At 43.4% G+C, this 19,188-nt stretch overlaps 1 protein-coding gene across 3 annotated transcripts in view; it reads left to right on the forward strand.

Annotated features, from left to right (window-relative positions):
- Positions 1-19,188, forward strand: part of LAT (linker for activation of T cells) — a 428,981-nt gene that overhangs the window by 380,475 nt on the left and 29,318 nt on the right. For all 3 annotated transcript variants that reach the window (XM_086932412.1, XM_086932414.1, XM_086932413.1), the window contains exons 6-8: positions 11,889-11,947; positions 15,479-15,505; positions 15,852-15,906. In XM_086932412.1, coding sequence (XP_086788538.1) covers positions 11,889-11,947; positions 15,479-15,505; positions 15,852-15,906 — 141 coding nt within the window. The remainder of the gene's footprint in view (positions 1-11,888; positions 11,948-15,478; positions 15,506-15,851; positions 15,907-19,188) is intronic.

Consider the following 19,188-nt stretch of genomic DNA (forward strand, 5'->3'; position numbering starts at 1 on the left):
ATGTTTCCGTAGGTTTTTCAGGCGCCCCTGTTTACAACCCGATATCTGGTCCTTTGTCTATTTCTGTTGGACCGTGCCAATTGAAAGCACCCCTGATTTTGACGACAGGTTGTAATGAAAATCTGCTTGGTTTAGATTTGTTAAAACGACTATATGCGACATTGTACTGTTCTCCGGAAGGAGTACAGCTTACATTGGGTAAAAATATCACCTCTCCGATGTACTTGTCAATGGATGCACTCCCGCCGGAGCTACATTCACTCCCTGATTCTCTTTGGGCGACTGGTCCTAATGATGTAGGTCTCCTAGAAATTCCACCGTATATGGTAACTTTGAAAGCGAATGTGAAATTTCCAAGAATTCCCCAATATAAAATATCGAGTGAAGGTGAGCGTGCACTTTTATTGATTGTGCAAGATTTGATTAAGAAAGGTGTGGTTGAAGAAACTAGAGGAAATGTCTGTAACAGTCCTGTATTGCCGATTCTAAAACGAACTGATCCTACAAAACCTCCAGTGTACAGGTTTGTCATAGACCTTAGAGAAGTTAATAAGATTGTAGTCCCGCAGTTTCCTGTAGTGCCAGACATTACTGCCTTGTTAACATTGATTCCTGCCACAGCTACATGGTTCTCAGTTATTGACTTAAAGAATGCCTTTTTCAGCATTCCAATAGCCGAAGAAAGTAGAGATATTTTCGGCTTCTGTCTAGGAGGTCGCAGTTTCAGATTTAAACGCGCACCACAAGGCTATTGTGAAAGTCCATCCATTTACAGTCAAGCATTAAAAAGCCAGTTAGATTCTTTTGTCCTTCCTCCAGGTTCTGCCCTAGTACAGTACGTAGACGATCTTTTAGTTGCTGCCGATGACAAGGAAACTTGCAAAGCAGCTACAATTTCCCTATTGCATCATTTGTCTAATTTGAATCACAAGGTCTCTCCTTCCAAAATGCAATACTGCTGCCAAGAAGTGACCTACCTAGGTCATCTCTTGTCAAAGGAGGGAAGGAAGTTGACCCCAGAGAGAATAAAAGCAATTACACAGATGAGTGTTCCACGCACACAGAGAGAAGTACGTGCCTTCCTAGGTATTACCTCTTACTGTAGGCAGTGGATTCCAAATTTTTCTCTTTTAGCGAAACCATTGGTAGCTTTGACTGGGAAAAATGTTCCGAGTCCGGTGCCATGGTCTGATGAATGTCAAGAGAGTTTTACTGAATTACGAAAAGCATTGTGTTCAGCTCCTGTATTGGGTACACCTGACTACAGTAAACCATTCACGCTCTACGTTCACGAAAGAGAAGGTTGCGCGTTGAGTGTTCTGACACAGAAGTTTGGTGATAAACAACGCCCTTGTGCGTATTTTTCATCAACATTAGATCCGGTAGCCAGAGCGTTGCCTAGTTGTTTGAGAGCTACAGCGGCAGCTGCAGCTTCCATTCGACAATCTGCTGGTTTGGTGATGAACAATATGCTAGTGGTCATGGTTCCTCATGCTGTGGATACACTCATGAACCGAACGAAGACACAACACCTTACTAGTGCGAGATTATCTGGTTACGAGCTGACATTACTAGCGAGTCATATTCAGATCAAAAGATGCAATGTATTGAATCCAGCAACATTGTTGCCGACTGATCAAGAGTCGAGTGATTCCGAGCCACATGATTGCTATTTCAAAACGGAGGAAGAGACAAAAGGACGCATTGATTTAAAAGATACTCCGCTATCAGATCCGGATGGTACGCTGTATGTGGACGGGTCATGTTTTAAATTGGAGAATGGTGATGTGACTGCTGCTTACGCAGTAACGACTTTGAAGACGATTGTGGAGACTGCAAGAGTGAGTCAGAATTCTGCCCAAGCTGCAGAATTAATAGCTCTAACGAGAGCGTGTGTTTTAGCTGAGGGAAAGAGAGTGAATGTGTTTACAGATAGTCAGTACGCATTTGGCGTGGCCCATAGTTTTGGCCGGTTGTGGAGAGAAAGAGGTTTCATTACGTCCCATGGGACTAAGATCCAACATGGTCAGCTAGTTAACGACTTGTTGGAATCTCTAACCTTGCCGACTGAAGTTGCGATTGTGAAGTGCAGTGCTCATAAAGCAATCACGGATGATGTTGGTCGTGGGAATGCTTTTGCTGACGAAATTGCTAAACAGACAGCTAGAGACACGATGAGCAGAATGTATGTTGCTACGTCTGCAAGATGGATTGCTGAGTCTGGAATGTGTGAGGATACTATGGAAAGTGTGAAAGAGATTCAGAAAGAAGCAACTGAGGAAGAGAAACGTGTATGGAGAGAAAGTACGGGCAAGTTGGACTCGAATGGATGTTGGATTGATTTGACAGAACAGCAGCGTTGGATGTTACCCGATGCGTATGTGCTTGCAGTAGTGACGATGGCGCATGGAGTAGCGCATATAAGTTCTAAAGGGATATGTAAGATGTTAGCTCCAGTCTGGAAGAATGAGGGAATCAGTAAGTGTGCAGAGAGAGTGGTGAAAAATTGTATGGTGTGTTTGATGCATAATCCTGGCAAGGGAACTCCAACTCCAGCTGGTCATTTCGCTCCTCCTTCCTGCCCCTTTGAAGTGATTCAGTTAGATTTCATTCACATGGAGCGCTGCAATAATTTGAAGTATGTCCTGGTGGTAGTTTGTGCTTTTTCCAGGTGGATAGAAGCATACCCACTAAAGGACAACACTGCCCTATCTACTGCCAAAATTCTTCTCAAAGAATTTTTCCCTAGATATGGAATGCCACGGATTGTATGGTCAGATAACGGAAGTGAGTTTATAGGGAAAGTTATGCAGAGTGTGTGTGCCGGCCTAGGATTGAAACAGAAATTTCACAGTGCAAACCATCCCCAGTCTGCTGGTTTAGTCGAGGGTTACAATGGCACCCTCAAGCTGAAAATAGCCAAAATACAAGCATCCACAGGTTTAGCCTGGCCAGACGCACTTCCCTTGGCCTTGTTATCAACGAGAGCAACAGTACATTCTAGAATAGGGCTTAGTCCTTACGAGATAGTCTTTGGTCGCCCGGCAAATATCTGGGGTGTACCAAGGCCTAAAGAATTTTGCTCCATAGAATATCCTATGTTGATAGACTACCTTTACGACTTGACTGCTAAATTGAGTCTTATTCATCAACAGGTTTTCGATGCTTTGCCAAAACCTCCGGAGAGTCCAGGCATCAGCTGAAACCAGGAGATCTGGTTGTCATCAAGAACTTCGCGAGGACGAAGAACCTTCAGCCGAGATTTGTGGGGCCTTTTCAGATCTTACTGGCAACGAGGACAGCAGTTCGTGTAGCTGGCCGTAAGCACTGGATACACGCCTCTCATGTTAAGCGTGTTCCTTTGCCGCTCCCTTACGACGACTGGGTGAAAAAGGGAATTGGTGCCTCCGAATCTGAAATCACACCGAAGTTCATCTCTTTCGGCGATGCCGAATTGATTACTGACACTTCAAACCCTGACTCTCCTCCTGAAAAGACTCCTTTGAACATTGAACATTTGTCTCCAGCATCAGAAGAAACTTTGCTATCTGCGAACTTAAACTCTGCAACAGCTGCTAGTGATACACTATTTTCCGATCAGACAGTACCAGCGAAGCAGAGATACAACCTAAGAAGCCGTAAAATGGACAAATAAAGCAGGCAACTGCATATTGTGATTTTGATATATTGAACTTTTGCCTTCAGCCAGGAAGTTTGCTATTGTTTATTGTTTTTAAAATTGCCTTGCCGTCTGGGTAGCCGTAGGGTCGTGGCTGTGTGCCTGGTTTGAATTTGCAGGGGTCTGACACAAGGTCGATCTTTCTGTTGGTTCTGGGAACTCCCAGGGCTGATAGAGGCATTTTCATCTACGTACACATCATCAGTGGTCGCGAGTGGATTGTAGAAGATGGAGCTTCCTGCGCTGCAACGAGAAAATGTGATTTATGTTCGCAGAAACAGACTTAATAGAATTCTTCATAGCAAATGCTTTTTGATGCAATGTGCCATTACATTTTTGATTGTTTTAGCAACATTGGTGGGTGGAATCGTCTTTAGTATAAATTTGATTTTTGTGCCAGTTACTACAGTACCTCCCCTTGATCCTGCTATTTCTACTGTTTCTTCTATACACTCTTTTCACTCGTTTCCGGAACATGAGCAAGCCCGACGCTCAGAGTTCACCAACAACACATTTGTACAGCTCTTACACCAACACCAACTGGTAGTTAACACTACAGACTGCTGGGTGTGTGGTTTGATACCCCACACTATGGATAAAGGTATTCCCTATCTGGTTTTGCCTTACAGCTATAATGGATCATTTCAGGCCTTCCAAACCATCTTTGCTTATGCCCTTGAAACCTATCCTCCACGTCCACCGCGTTCCACTAAATATAACTCTGCCAATAAAGCCTTAGTCCAGGGAATTATTGACATGGTCAAGGACGTCAATAATACTCCATCTTACCCTAGAGACGAATTGCGAGTATATTTAAGTTGGAATACTTCAGAGTATCGCCTTAGTTTAGGAGAAAGCAAGCGTAAAAGCTCAACTCCAATCTGGGTCGTACCTCACCGAGGTCAGGTCTGTTTGCAAGGTAACGGGAGAAATCCGAGAGCTCAGCTAGGGAGGAGTGAGTGCGTAGAGACTTATGTGTTTCCGGCTAACTCTTCCCCTGCCTTTCTTACTGCTAGGGGTACCTACTTCATTTGTCGAGACAGAGCTTATACATGGTTGACTGCCGACTTTTCAGGATCATGTTACATTGCTCGATTGTTGCCTCCGACATACACTGCTTCATCTGATTACCACAGAACCAGAATAGCGAGAGGTGTCTTCAGCAAGGAAGATACCGCTGGTCAGGAAGCTGGAGACTTCTTCAAAGGCTTCCTTCCGTTCTGGGGACCTATGGCCAATAGTAGAAACATACGTCAGCTAACACGGGTAGTTGAATCTACTATCACCGAAACTGCTGGTGCCCTTAGCAATCTGACAGCTGAGCTTCAGGCGGATAGGCTCATGACGTTGCAGAACCGTATGGTTCTAGACGTTATACTTGCAGACCGAGGTGGGGTATGCAGAATGATCCAATCGAGCTGCTGTGTCTTTATTCCTAATAATGCTCCAACAGTCTATGAGGCGATCTCTAAGTTGCACAAGATTTCAGACTCCATACATGTAGACAAGGGAAACTGGTCCTTCATGGAGTGGTTTTGGACTCTGATCTCAGCATGGGGATGGAAGGTTCTGATGGTCATTGGTGTCATCTTAGTATTCCTATTCTCATGTTGTCTGATTATCCAGTGTGGTCCTGCTCTGTGTAGTCTTTGTGCTGCAACTTGTCTCAGAAAACCACCTGCGTTTGGAGAAAAGACACGAGGGAGGATGATGATACAACAGCATGTCACTGACCTGATGAGCATAGAACTAGATTCTGACATAGACTGAGTAATTGCCTATGTAAGGGCAAAAGGAGGGTCTGAGGTTCCGTGACGATTTGAACCCGTGTTTTCAAGTTTGTCGGAAATACATAATATTGGTATCAGCGAACCGCAAATGATCCATTTAGTATATCCTGGTGTTTTCGCTACGCTACGAGCAAGAGCACTCCTTTTATAAACACATTTCTGATCTACCCACGGCATCCATCTTAGATCATGGCCGCCATTTTGTGTTTCTTGCCCTCACATATGCAATAGCCTCTGATCACTTCATTTCGATTAAGGACACGTAACCTTAGCCGGAGATTCACCTCTTTCTTGAACACGTGCACCTTAAACCAGATCACGCTGTAGCTGCATGACTCGACAAAGGCTACCTCCTCTGCCCGAGGCCAGTCCTGCCAAACTGGTCTTCGTGTCCATTGTCCTGATCATGATTAGGCGGCCGAAGCCGGTAGCCTTGCCCATTTACAACCCACAAACATCCCTTATCCCACTTTTCTATCTTCCACACCTGGCTCTGTTCCTTTCTTTCTGAATCTTTATTAGGGGGAGGTAACGAACTTTACGATGAGGCGGTCCGGGTCCTGAATGCAATATTGACAGGGAATTGTGACAAACTAGTGGGAACCCCTCTCTTCGCAATGTTTGGCCTCAGATATTATCGACGGTTCCTGTGTAACACCAAATATTTATTGTTTTAGACACAAAGGTTTTGGGAATGTATTACATGTAAAGAATTCGCCCCCAGCTTAAAATTTAGTATATAAGGAGCAACCCGCTTTGTACAAATTGAACAGGCTCCTGGTTACTGCCCGTGTGTAGTATCTGTGACTTCTGTGTCCCTGCAGTAATAAACCTTTGGTCTTTGACGCCACCATCGAGAAGCCCGTGTTTCTGTTCATTTGTGCACCAAGGCAGGTGGAACTCCGGGGTCTTTGGGTGTTGTTCCCTGACACCTCTGGACGGAACCAAAAAGTCCAGAACTCCAATTGGCCCCCAACAGTGAGAATGTTTGTCTCTGAAGATATATAAAAACCAATTAGCAAACAAATACCCTAAAGTGCAATAATAAAGATAAGAAAATGTGACTTATCTCAGCTGTTGCAGCAGCAAAGAAAGAGGAAGGACTGTGGTCATAAGGACATTTATAGTGTTATGTGACCCCCGGTGATTGGTGGAGAGAAGGACTACTGGGGATCCTGGAACATGTAGTTAAAAGTTTATGTTCATTCACTTGAATGCTGTAATTTCTGAAGTAAAGAAAGAGGTCTTAATCCAAAGCATCCATTCCTGTCATGGAATATGAACCTGGTGATGAAGGTTCAAGTCTAGGCGAAGGAAATACTCCAATTTAAGGAAGTTCTGGCTGAGCTGTCTAAGGTGGAAGAAAGACCAAGTGAGACAAGGATTGTGTCATACAGACCAACCATAGCACAATACAAGAAATCTAAACATTTGCAGGAAGAGAGCACATTAGCTCTGTTGATATCAGCGAACCCTCCTGCACTCTTCTGTTGATTGAAATAATTTCCCACAAGGGTTAAAATGAAGAAGAAATAAGCATAATCTACAACAAGTGCAAATAGGAGGTTGTACCATGAGACAGACACTACAAGAAACACTTTCATCAAGTTCTGCCCACTACTAAAGTCTTTAAATGAATAGGCCCTGAATTCTGCAAGCCTAACAACGAGTTAGAATTTCTGGAACTCAACAGAAACAAGCCTGCAGTAAGCAATCAAAGACTCAAGATGAAGGCTAGTCTCCGTATTGGCACCAGGCGTTTTCCCAGTGGGCTGCAAGGTTTGGGGCCAGTTTTTGATCTGTGGGGGAGCGTTTTTGTTACTGGAGGCCAGTTTTGCAGCAGTGTGGCAATATTGCCCCCTGGTAACAAAAGCTCCAGCGGTTCATGACACTAGTCCCTCCCACAGCCGGAGCTTCTCATTAGCTCCTCCCCTCTGGGGCCAGTCAAGCGGAATTTCCAAGGCTGGTTTCTGTTCCCAGTCTGGCCATGCTCAAGATGCTTGGAAACAACCATAGAAATGTAATAATGAGAAATATACAAAAATTGAAGAAAAGAAATGAGACAAATGAGACAAATGAGCCTGGCTGTAAGAAATGCAACCCCCCAGCTTGGTCAACTATTCTGATTTGTGAACGCTGTAAAGGATACATATAGAAAAATGGGCTCTTTAATTATTATTTCATTATTATTGGACATGGAAACACAGAGAACAAACTGAGGGTGGTTGTTATGGACCAGATCAAACATCCAAATTGTTCTTCAATTTGACAAATATCTGAAGGACTTTTTAGTTCTTGATATTCTGCAAGAGAAAGTGAGACAAGCTTTTTTTTGCAGCACAATCTAATCGGCCAGTTTCTTATGTCAATTTTAAAAAATATTTTTCCTCTAATGGACTCCTCATTTCACCCCTAACAATACATTTTTCTTCCATGTTTCCCACTTCAGTTTTGACAAGTATCTATGTTTTGTTTTGCACACTGTTTTTGTTTGCTTTTCTTATGCACTGATGGCCTTTACTTATTTTTTTGAGGTATGGAGCATTCTTTTTGTGAGTACACTGCTTAGCCAGCTGTGATGATGTGAGATTGTTAAAGCAGGGGGACCAGCTAAGTTCTTTATTGATTTCCAATTCCAGGTGATATGAGAGCCTTCTAATTTGTGTAGGGCTATTGTTCCAGAATTTGGCAGTTTGTACTAAAAATGCTGTCCAACACATTGGTACTTTCTAGGTCTGATGTTAACCAACACCTTTTGAATTTATTAAAATACTACATATACGATATGTACCTAAACAGACTTCAAGCCACCTCTCTTCATCCATTGGTCTGTTTTGTCATTCACATTCAGCTTCTGCCCTCCACAGCGTACAGCAGGGAGCAGTGGGTCAGCCTACTTCAGCCATTGGTTAACTTCACTTTCAGTGACTACATCTTGCTCTGTCACAGTGAGCACATCCATGCACACAGTAGTACCCTTCAGTACCAGCGCTGTTGTTTTTATTTTATAATTACTCTAGTTTTGTCTTTGTGTTTAGAGCCTGGGCCTGTTCTACCAGATATGAGCATAGGTCATATTTCATGCTTTATTAGTTTCTGTCGCCATCCAATGCTGTTGTGAATTCCTTTGGGAGTATCCATTATTTATCTGATGGCTGGTATTTCACAGCACAACAGATTGTGTCTATTTGAAACTGTTCTGTATTAAGTTATCCTAAATATTATACTTCAGAACACATTTATTCTGGACTCAAATTCACCAACAGTTCTTCAATAAAAATTGCCCAGGAAGAAAATCAGCCGTTATCATGTTTATTTTGTAGCACTTGTAACACTTCCTTGAAATGTTTTTTTCTTCTTTCATTATTTACTTCTTTCCTTAATTATTTTTATTTGCTTCTTTCAATTTCCTTTTATCTTGCTTTCTTATCATCTTACATTCCTCCATTTCATCTCTTCTCTCTTTCTTTCCTTCTTTCTTTCTCTTTCATATTTCCATGTTTTTGTCTTTTCATTTCTTTCCTTCCTTCATTTTCTATCTCTATTTCTCTTTCTTTCTTGCTTTATTCTTTCTTTCCATTCTTCCTTCTTGATTCAATTCTTTCTTGCTCGGTTCTTTCTTTCTTTTCTTTCTTTCTTTCTTTCTTTCTTTCTTTCTTTCTTTCTTTCTTTCTTTCTTTCTTTCTTTCTTTCTTTCTTTCTTTCGACAGCCTTTCCTGCAACATAATCTGTACACTCCGTATAAACAGTGCACTATCCCTTTATGGGTCAGATTGGCACTCCAGTCACAATGGTCTAGGAGCGCATGCTGTGTTTGACATGCAGCTCTGATAACACTGATTTTCCATCCTGCAGAGGGGTGCCGATCCCACTCCAGACCAAATCATATTGCCATGGTTGGACTGTTTATTCTTTTCACCATGTCCGCAATGCTGGTTACTTTGCTTTGTTTTATCTGCCTAATCATCCCAGCTCATTCTCTCTAGACAAGATTACGATTGTTTCAATAAATGTATTGAAACCTGTATTTGTATGTTTCTTATGTCTACCAAGGGCATGCACGAGTAACCAACGAAAGGGGTAAGATCTGTTTTCATGTTTTGCTCGGGGATCAGAGTGTCATGTTCGTGATTGCCAAAATCCTCTAGCTAGGAATTGTTCCAACAGTTTCTGATTGTATAGATGGATGCAGTCCCTGGAATCTGAAGTCCTGTCGTCCTAATACGCAGACCTAACTTTTCTAGTTGGACTCAAATAAAATGTCCTTCTTTCTTGTTTTCCTTCCTTCTTGCTTGTATTCCTTCTTTGTTTCATTTTATTCTGTTTCCTTTCTTTTGCTTTCTTTCTCAAACTCAAGAGGGTAGTAGCCAATGGCAGAAAAACGTGCTTTTTTAAAGTGGTAGCCAAGACCAATTAATTTTTTTTAAATTATGTATGTGACATATTTACTCTTAGAGGTTTCGGACATTCTTTATCCATTTGTCTGTGATTGTATCATTCACATGTTCCTCCAACCTACTCAAGCATGCATCAAGGGGCATTGTGTCAGTCCATTTCAGCCTTTGGCTGACTGCTCTATCAGTTACGGCATGCTGCCATTTCACAATGCAACAAGAAGGGGGGGTTTGGCCCAGTAGGGAAGAGGGTAGGTAGGGCCTATTAATACCAAAAATGCAATTTACCTATGCCTCTATGTACATGATTGTGACATTTAATGTAACTCAAAGAGAAAACCACACTGTTAGTTAACTCAGACAATTGATTTATGTCAATTATTTTTCGAACTCATAAATTGTCAATGATTTGCGACAAGAGAAAAATACATAGTCAACTTTACATTGAAAACACAAAACAAGATTTTTGCAAGGGAAAAAGCATAATGAACAACGTGTAAAACATAATTGTAGTTGTGTGCATTAAAGTGAACATATCACCAAAAAATACATACACATAGTGAGCAGTGATTATGAAATTGTGTCAAAACAGTAAACAACAGACTTTCATGAGTTGCAATGAGATAATAAGCAAATGTTGGGGGTACGTCTTAATCAATGCCTGCCCAACCTCCTGTAACACTGTTTGTAGTAAGATTCACAGTTGTGTGGATACAGGAAAACAACCCAATATTAATTAGGACATGCCAGTTATTTTTGGCCAAACAATGATACTACATGCCAACGCGTTTCGAATACCAATGGTTGAATCATCGGATTCTCATCAGGGCGTGGAGTTTATCCGTTGGTACTGTTTGGGGGAAAAGGACAAGGAATTGATTTTTTTAAAAATGAACTGTACAAATACAAAAAAGAGCTTTTTCCATATAAATGCATCATCTGATGCAGCATACCTTTTACGACCAAAGAATTAGGGTCGATTGGTTCTTTTTAGGAAATAGTCATCATATGCCAAGGGAGTCGACCTGCAATGTAGTGACATTGGCGTGGTAAGTATGTATAAATTGCAGTACAGGCAGGCACTAAACCGTGTATACATTTATGAAAATTACCTCTGTTTGTGGAGCAGCCGCTCCGAGGTCGAGGCCAGGGGGACTAGTTGTCGGTTCAATAATGTTCCTTAAAAAATCTACAAGCACAAGGAATTGTGTATTAGCGAGGAAAAGTGGTGTTTCTTGTGCCCCAGGAAAATGACAAAATTGGTTGATCTCTTACTTGTCTCCAACCATTTGAAAGGCGAAATGTATCATCACTGTGTTTTTGGAAAAAACGTTGCCATTTCACAATGAGCACATCCACGCACATAGTAGTTCTCTTCTGTGCCAGCGGTACTATGGCAATGTGTGCTTTTTTGAGACCCCCAAAAAAGTTTGCCTTTCGTCAACCTTTTTGTTAGATTGATGGATGCCCGGCAGCTTATCAAACAATAAAGTTTTGCAAAAAACTAAATAGGAATTGCTGAAAGGCTGGCGGACAATGCCAAACCTATTGGCATTGCCAATGCTTGTTGAACCTCAGAATGGTCATGAGGGATGCCGTCCTTAATCTTAGGATCCTTGTGTTATAGTAAAATTGTCCTTGCCAACTCGTGACTCTTTTTCAAGTTATTTTTCAAATGTGCTGGGTGTGACTCGGAACAAACGTTCTCCTCACTTAGACCTAAAAGCAGCATTACCTTATTCACATGAAGTTGTTTTCCACCCATAGTGATCTGCAATAAACTAGTACTGCAGTTAAGGCCAGTTGTGAGCAAGTGTGTATACTGTATTCTGAGAGAAAGTGAGAGAGAATGTGTATGATTTTAAAGCGAAACATTGTATTATATGCCTGTGTTGCATCTGAATGCCAGTATTGTGTTACATGCCATTAGTGATAGTATCTGAGTGGCTATACTGTATTGCACACCATTGTGCTTTGGTGGTCGATATTTATGGCGATTCATAATCTGACCTTCTTTCTTAACAGCTCTCTACAGCATCCTGAAAGTCGGAGAAGCTCATTTGCAAAACTTGAAGTGGATAAAGGTGAGGGAAAGATTGTTGGGGTTGGGGAGAGATGGGTGGGGATGGAGAACATGGATCATCAAAGTGGGAGATTGGTATGAAGAGTAAGGCCTAGCCCATCATCGGTAAGACAACAACAATGGGTTAGCTACTTTGAGAACCAATTTAAGGGCCCAGGTAGTACACAGGATAACATCCGCTGGCTACCTTCGGGTGACTCCCTTGTGTTTACAAGCACTGAAGTAAAATCTGTCCTGCAATCTATTCCTAAGGGGAAGGCACCTGGTCCAGATTGCATTCCAGCTGATTTATTTCAGCAAGACCAAGACCTTTGGGTTCCATACCTGGTCCAGCTAGTTAATGCTTTGGCCACTGGTGCCAGAGTCCCCGAATCCTGGGCCGGGGCTGAAATCTTGCCCATATATAAGAAAGGTGATCGGTCGGTTCCTTCCAACTACCGGCCGATCAGTCTCATTGACGCGGTGCAAAAAATCATAGCCCGTCTTGTCCTTGCCAGGATTCATGAATGGATTGATGAACATAATATCTTTATACCACTTCAGGCTGGATTCAGGTCTCATGTGAGCACCTTAGATCAGGCCTATCGCTTTATGCTTCTTTTTTGGAAGACGGTTCAGCTAGGTAAGGGCAACTTATATGCAGCCTTCGTTGATTTAAGGTCTGCTTTTGACCTTGTTCCGAGGGCTGGGCTATGGAAGTGCTTACTAGATATGGGCATGCCAGCCCCTCTTGTGAGCCTGCTTATTAATCTACACGGGAATACCTTTGCCCAAGTACGCTGGGGCAAAACAGGGGAGGTGACAGACAGGTTTGTTGTGGCCAAAGGTGTTAGGCAAGGATGTGTTTTAGCCCCTACCCTTTTTTCCCTATATATTAACAGGGTTATTAATTATTTTGCCAACCACTCCACAGACGCCCCTTCTTTAGCAGGAATGAAAATTCCCCTGCTCATGTTCGCTGACGATACTCTTTTGATTTAAAAAACCAGACAGGGTCTCCAGCAGGCCCTGTCTAGGTTTGAGTTATTTTGTCGCGAACATGAGCTGGAGGTAAATGTTTCCAAGACCAGGTTTATGGTCTTAAGAGGTCACAACCAGATCAGTGCAAGGGTCACTATGGGGGGTATCCCTCTGGAACAAACAAAGCTGTTCACATATCTTGGAGTTACATTTAGTGAGACCCTGAGCTGGACCCCCCAGGTTGAGCTTATGGCCTTAAAACATAAGCAGATAGGTGGTGCACTGATCAAAGAGCACAAAGGCTCTTTTACTCAGCCTATTTCACCCTTAATTAAGATCTATGGTTCCAAGGTTCTACCTTCTGTTTTATACGGGGCAGAACTTTGGGGCTTTAGTAATTTGGACCCATTGAGAATAGCCCAAAACAAATTCCTCAGGGTGGCTACGGGTCTGCCACAGTCTACCCTTCGGATCCCACTTATGTATGATCTTGGGTGTTTACCAGTTGAGGACCAGGCAAGATTTCGCCCACTGGCATTTTGGAGACGCCTATGGACGACGCCGGAACTCAACCTTTATGCTAGGGCATGTTTAGATGTCAGAGACCTCCCTGGCTCTTCGAAGATCAGTTGGTTTAGGTATTTAAGATCAACCCTTTATGCTCTAGCGTAGAGCGAACTGTGGTTAGCACCCGATTCAGCAACTTTTCCCTCAAAAAAAATCTTAAAAGTGCTGTATTGGGATTGGGTGACCTTAAACAGACATAGGAGATTGCCCTCAAGCAATCTTACTAGTTCTTTTATTGACTTTAAAGATGCCCCCAAGCTTGAAAAATATTGGGATCTGATTACTAAACCATTGGATCGCAAATTGTTCCACCAGTTTAGATGTGGCTCGCTTCCATTAAGAGAGTTTACTATAAAATGGGGCTCGGGCGGGTCAGGGTGTTGTCCAAACTGTAAAGGCCATGTTGAAAGTTTAAATCACTTTTTGTTTGCATGCCCTTTGTATGCCGCCCCCAGGTCCAAATGGCTTAGCCCGGTCTGCAGAAGCCTGGGCACCCGCTCAGCTATTGTGGCCAGTAGAATTTTAAGAACCAACCTATCCCCACTAATTGTAGTAGGTGTGGCAAAATACCTAGGATGGGCGTGGACGCTCAGAATTAGGTTTATCAAAAGCAAATAACCAGTTCTGTTAATGATTCATGCTCATTAATTAATGATTCTTGCTCATTCATATGTGATTAGTTATTGCACTTCTCTGGTTGCCCTGGTTTATTATTTATTGTGTTGTCCAAATTCTTGTACCCATTATAAGAATTTCTGTTTAATTGATTTAATATGGTATTAATGTTTTTATCTAAATCATATATTTTTTATGATGTATATATTGTATGTATGTCTTTTATGATGAAACAATCGAATAAAGACTTCTTAAATGGAGTAAGTGACTTCAGAAAGATAGCTGGGTGGATAAACACTGGATTGTCATGGGTCTCTTTCAACCCTATCAGATATGGCTTGCGTCACCAAGATTCTCAAGCCTTCGATCATGAAACTGAATCTAGGAGAACTGCCAAAGACACATACATAAAGACACACTCACACTAAAGTCAACTTTGTTTCAAATCGGTCTGCAAACATGGAGGACCAAAAACTCTGCAGGCTGGGTGTTTCAGTTGTGTGAAGTGACAAACTGGATACCAGATGGGAGAGCTAAGAGTGAAGATAATCTATCCCAAAATACCCTCCTAGCAATGTCAGCCCTTTGATCCCTTCTTCATATGACTCTATCGAACACTGGTTGGTCAGAGACCCAATTTCATAATTAGAAGCTGAGAAAAATGTAAGAGAGACATGACTGAAGTGTGGACCTGCACTAGTCCGGTAGGGTCCCCATTCAGATGTACATCCGTTCTTAGTCTGATGCTGCTTCACAGAAACTAACACACCATACACACTTCTAAGCCCCATCTAGAAAGACATTGCTTTTATGTTTGAATATTCCCCATCTTTTCAAACCCTTCCCTCCTACTCTGCTCAGTTTGTTTGGAATGTTCTAAATTTCGCTAGCGAGTGCAAATGAAGCTCACCAAGGTACACACTTTTGTCTGGGACCCTAAAATGTGGGTGAGTGGATATGGCATTACTTTTAGCCAAGTCTCCTATTACAAGTCAGCAGGTGTATTAAATCACACAAATGTCCTCATCTACCACTCATCCTCCTCAGCTTTCTCAACTCCTCCATCTACCTCTGTCTCAGTGCTTAATTTGGAGAATTAAAATAATGTGCCATGGTATTTCACGGGTAGCCAGTGCAGCTTGCATCATCCACTGCTGCTGCTGAATGCAAATGCCACTCTTATTATTCAGATGAACTCTGCTTAAAACACCAACACAAATTAAGCACGGCTATCCTTTCCTTTTTCTCATCTTCCACAAATATCAACCCCCTCCTGCATATCTCCTTTTCTATCTCCCCCTGACTTCCTCTGAATTTCTGTACTTCCTCCTCTTCTCCCCCTGAGGACTTTCCACTCACCTGACAGTTCTCTATGCTTCTATTTTTGCAGACAGTATTCCCAGCTATGAGAATGAAGGTCAGTACAACATCGGGTGGGGAGACCCTCTCTTTTTCAGATGTGCAGCGACAGAGTTTATGGAGTGGTAGCGGGCGTGGTAGATGTGTGGGCACTCTTCTCTATCTAAATTTGGTTTGGAGGTTATGGTGGGGGTATTCTTTACCTCTTTTATGTTTGCTTGGGGTGCAGCACTGAATGGCAACCATCTGACCCCTATGCAGCGTTTCATCCATTGAGGCTTTTCTGGTTATTTTTTTTAATCCTTTGTAGGGGTTTAAGCATGGCTAGAAGAAGGAAAGAAAATTACTTGGTCTTATTAAATGTTTCTTTTTGAAAATTCACATGTTCTATCTTTTCTTCTTAGAGCCTGTCCAGCCTGACATTGATTATTCTAATGAAGACTACATCTGTGGATACATGTAAGACTAGTCCTCCCCCTCTCCTCCGGTGGGTAAAGCCTCTCCCACTTCCCTGTTATTTCCCTAAACGCCTGCTGAACTTCCTCAGACTCCTTCTCTCCTACCACTTTGTATCTCTTCTTTTCCACCACAAATTCAGTTCCTTGTCAGACACACCTTCACCGAGCAGGTAAAGCTGGACTAACTGTGAACATGAAACACACAGATGGGGATGGTGGGTTGCTTGCAATAAATCTAACCACTGACAATCGCTCGGGTGGCACTCCAAACCATAGTTCTTTTGCTCACCATGCCATCTCAGTTTGGACCCATCCATATGCAAATCCATCTTGACCCTGTTACTTATGGGAATAGCCCAGCCCGTACTGCCAAGCCAGGTCCTCCCTGAACTGGAACCCAAGCCACTCAGGACCAGTTTCACCCTTGTTATGGGCTCTACCACTGGGCATTGCTTGGTAACAGTGGCACAGTGAGCCCAAAACCCATGTCTAGGCATACCCAACCAAGCTGTACCCGGCTGATGATCTCATAACTAGGGCTAGATCTTAATTGTTTTCTACATAGAAACACAAACATATAGTAGCACACTATGGTTCTATCTTATTTCTAATGGAATGATACAGGTAATGTCTCGATCTGTGTGGCTTCTGAGCGCATAAACAAGTCATAAAATTATTGAGTTTGGGTGACAATTGTACCAGGCCAGTATCTGCAACATCAACGAGGCTATGAGACCCTACCCCCTATACATGAAGCATCGGATCTTCTACATTGTACAATAGTGGTGTAAAAACAACAGAACCTTGCTGAACTGGGGCCTGACCTACATTTGTCAGTTGTGTGAAGTATCTCCATGGGCACCTCTCAAGGGGGGCATACATTCAGTGTCTGTCTCTGTATATGCAGGTGGAGTGTGGGATGAGGACTCCAGCACCACAAGGGGCGGCTGGGTCCAGGGTGGCCACATCCTTTGCATGCGGAAGGAGGAAAGGGTGGCACAGGAGGCTGGAGGCCCGGGTCCGTGTTCACTCTGAGTGTGTTATCCGTTATGTATGCATCACTCCTGCAGACTACTGTTGCTCCTACCAGGGATTGTCAGTCAATTCCCCTCAGGACTCAGGATGGCCGTTCGTCCTTCTTCGCCCCCAGTATGTCCATATACGCTTCCCTTCCCTATGTGTCGTGCCCCCCATTGCAGTGTGAGTGAGTCCCAAGTTGGGGTTTCGGTGGTGGCCCAATTGAGGAGGTCTCTTATCTACAGTGATAAAGGTGGGGCTGCCGTGGGTTTCTATGACATGGCTATATGGTGTTTTACTGTATACAAAAATAATAACTGTGGGTCTAGAGAAACTCAAAACTCTGTGTTCAAAAGATGTCGTGTCCACTACTTGATACGCTTGGACCTATCACTCTGTGATGCGGAGTCCCATCAGTTACACAATCTGGACCGCCCTGTATGTCATCATTTGGGCCAGTCTCAGCAAGTGGTATGTCCACAGCGTACAGTCAGTACACTCAGATACAGGTAACTGAAAAGCAGTGCACAAAAGATAAGTGAAAGTGAGTGATTAAAAATGGATAGTGGGTGCAAAAATGACTTTAATGAGGAGCAAACCACTTCCAACATTAAAAACGTGGAGTGCAAAATAACAGTAGTTCACACAAATATCTACTGCCTGTTATATAAAGGTAGACATGTTTCTGCAGTTACACCTGTATCACCTGCTTCTTCAGGACCAAAGGTTAAATTTTGCTACTGCTGCAAATAGTGAGTGTGTGTGTTACATAAATCAAACAAACATACAGGATATCACCTGGTCAGGCCTTCTCAATGCTCCTGTTTAGTAGAAGCTAGAGTATGAGAGACCGGCGCCGCTCCTCGCCTGGCCACAGCTCAGGAAAATAGGGGCACCGCTCTAACCGTTGGTACCCCAGTCAGGCATCTGCACTGTACGGGGAGGCCAATTGTGTGAAGTATCTCCATGGGCACCTCTGAAGGGGGGCATACATTCAGTGTCTGTCTCTGTATATGCAGGTGGAGTGTGGGATGAGGACTCCAGCACCACAAGGGGCGGCTGGGTCCAGGGTGGCCACATCCTTTGCATGCGGAAGGAGGAAAGGGCGGCACAGGAGGCTGGAGGCCCGGGTCCGTGTTCACTCTGAGTGTGTTATCCGTTATGTATGCATCACTCCTGCAGACTACTGTTGCTCCTACCAGGGATTGTCAGTCAATCCCCCTCAGGACTCAGGATGGCCGTTGGTCCTTCTTCGCCCCCAGTATGTCCATATACGCTTCCCTTCCCTATGTGTCGTGTCCCCCATTGCAGTGTGAGTGAGTCCCAAGTTGGGGTTTCGGTGGTGGCCCAATTGAGGAGGTCTCTTATCTACAGTGATAAAGGTGGGGCTGCCGTGGGTTTCTATGACATGGCTATATGGTGTTTTACTGTATACAAAAATAATAACTGTGGGTCTAGAGAAACTCAAAACTCTGTGTTCAAAAGATGTTGTGTCCACTACTTGATACGCTTGGACCTATCACTCTGTGATACGGAGTCCCATCAGTTACACAATCTGGACCGCCCTGTATGTCATCATTTGGGCCAGTCTCAGCAAGTGGTATGTCCACAGCGTACAGTCAGTACACTCAGATACAGGTAACTGAAAAGCAGTGCACAAAAGATAAGTGAAAGTGAGTGATTAAAAATGGATAGTGGGTGCAAAAATGACTTTAATGAGGAGCAAACCACTTCCAACATTAAAAACGTGGAGTGCAAAATAACAGTAGTTCACACAAATATCTACTGCCTGTTATATAAAGGTAGACATGTTTCTGCAGTTACACCTGTATCACCTGCTTCTTCAGGACCAAAGGTTAAATTTTGCTACTGCTGCAAATAGTGAGTGTGTGTGTTACATAAATCAAACAAACATACAGGATATCACCTGGTCAGGCCTTCTCAATGCTCCTGTTTAGTAGAAGCTAGAGTATGAGAGACCGGCGCCGCTCCTCGCCTGGCCACAGCTCAGGAAAATAGGGGCACCGCTCTAACCGTTGGTACCCCAGTCAGGCATCTGCACTGTACGGGGAGGCCAATTGTGTGAAGTATCTCCATGGGCACCTCTGAAGGGGGGCATACATTCAGTGTCTGTCTCTGTATATGCAGGTGGAGTGTGGGATGAGGACTCCAGCACCACAAGGGGCGGCTGGGTCCAGGGTGGCCACATCCTTTGCATGCGGAAGGAGGAAAGGGCGGCACAGGAGGCTGGAGGCCCGGGTCCGTG

This window comes from Lissotriton vulgaris, chromosome 7, assembly GCF_964263255.1.
Source record: "Lissotriton vulgaris chromosome 7, aLisVul1.2, whole genome shotgun sequence".
Lineage (NCBI taxonomy): Eukaryota > Metazoa > Chordata > Amphibia > Caudata > Salamandridae > Lissotriton > Lissotriton vulgaris.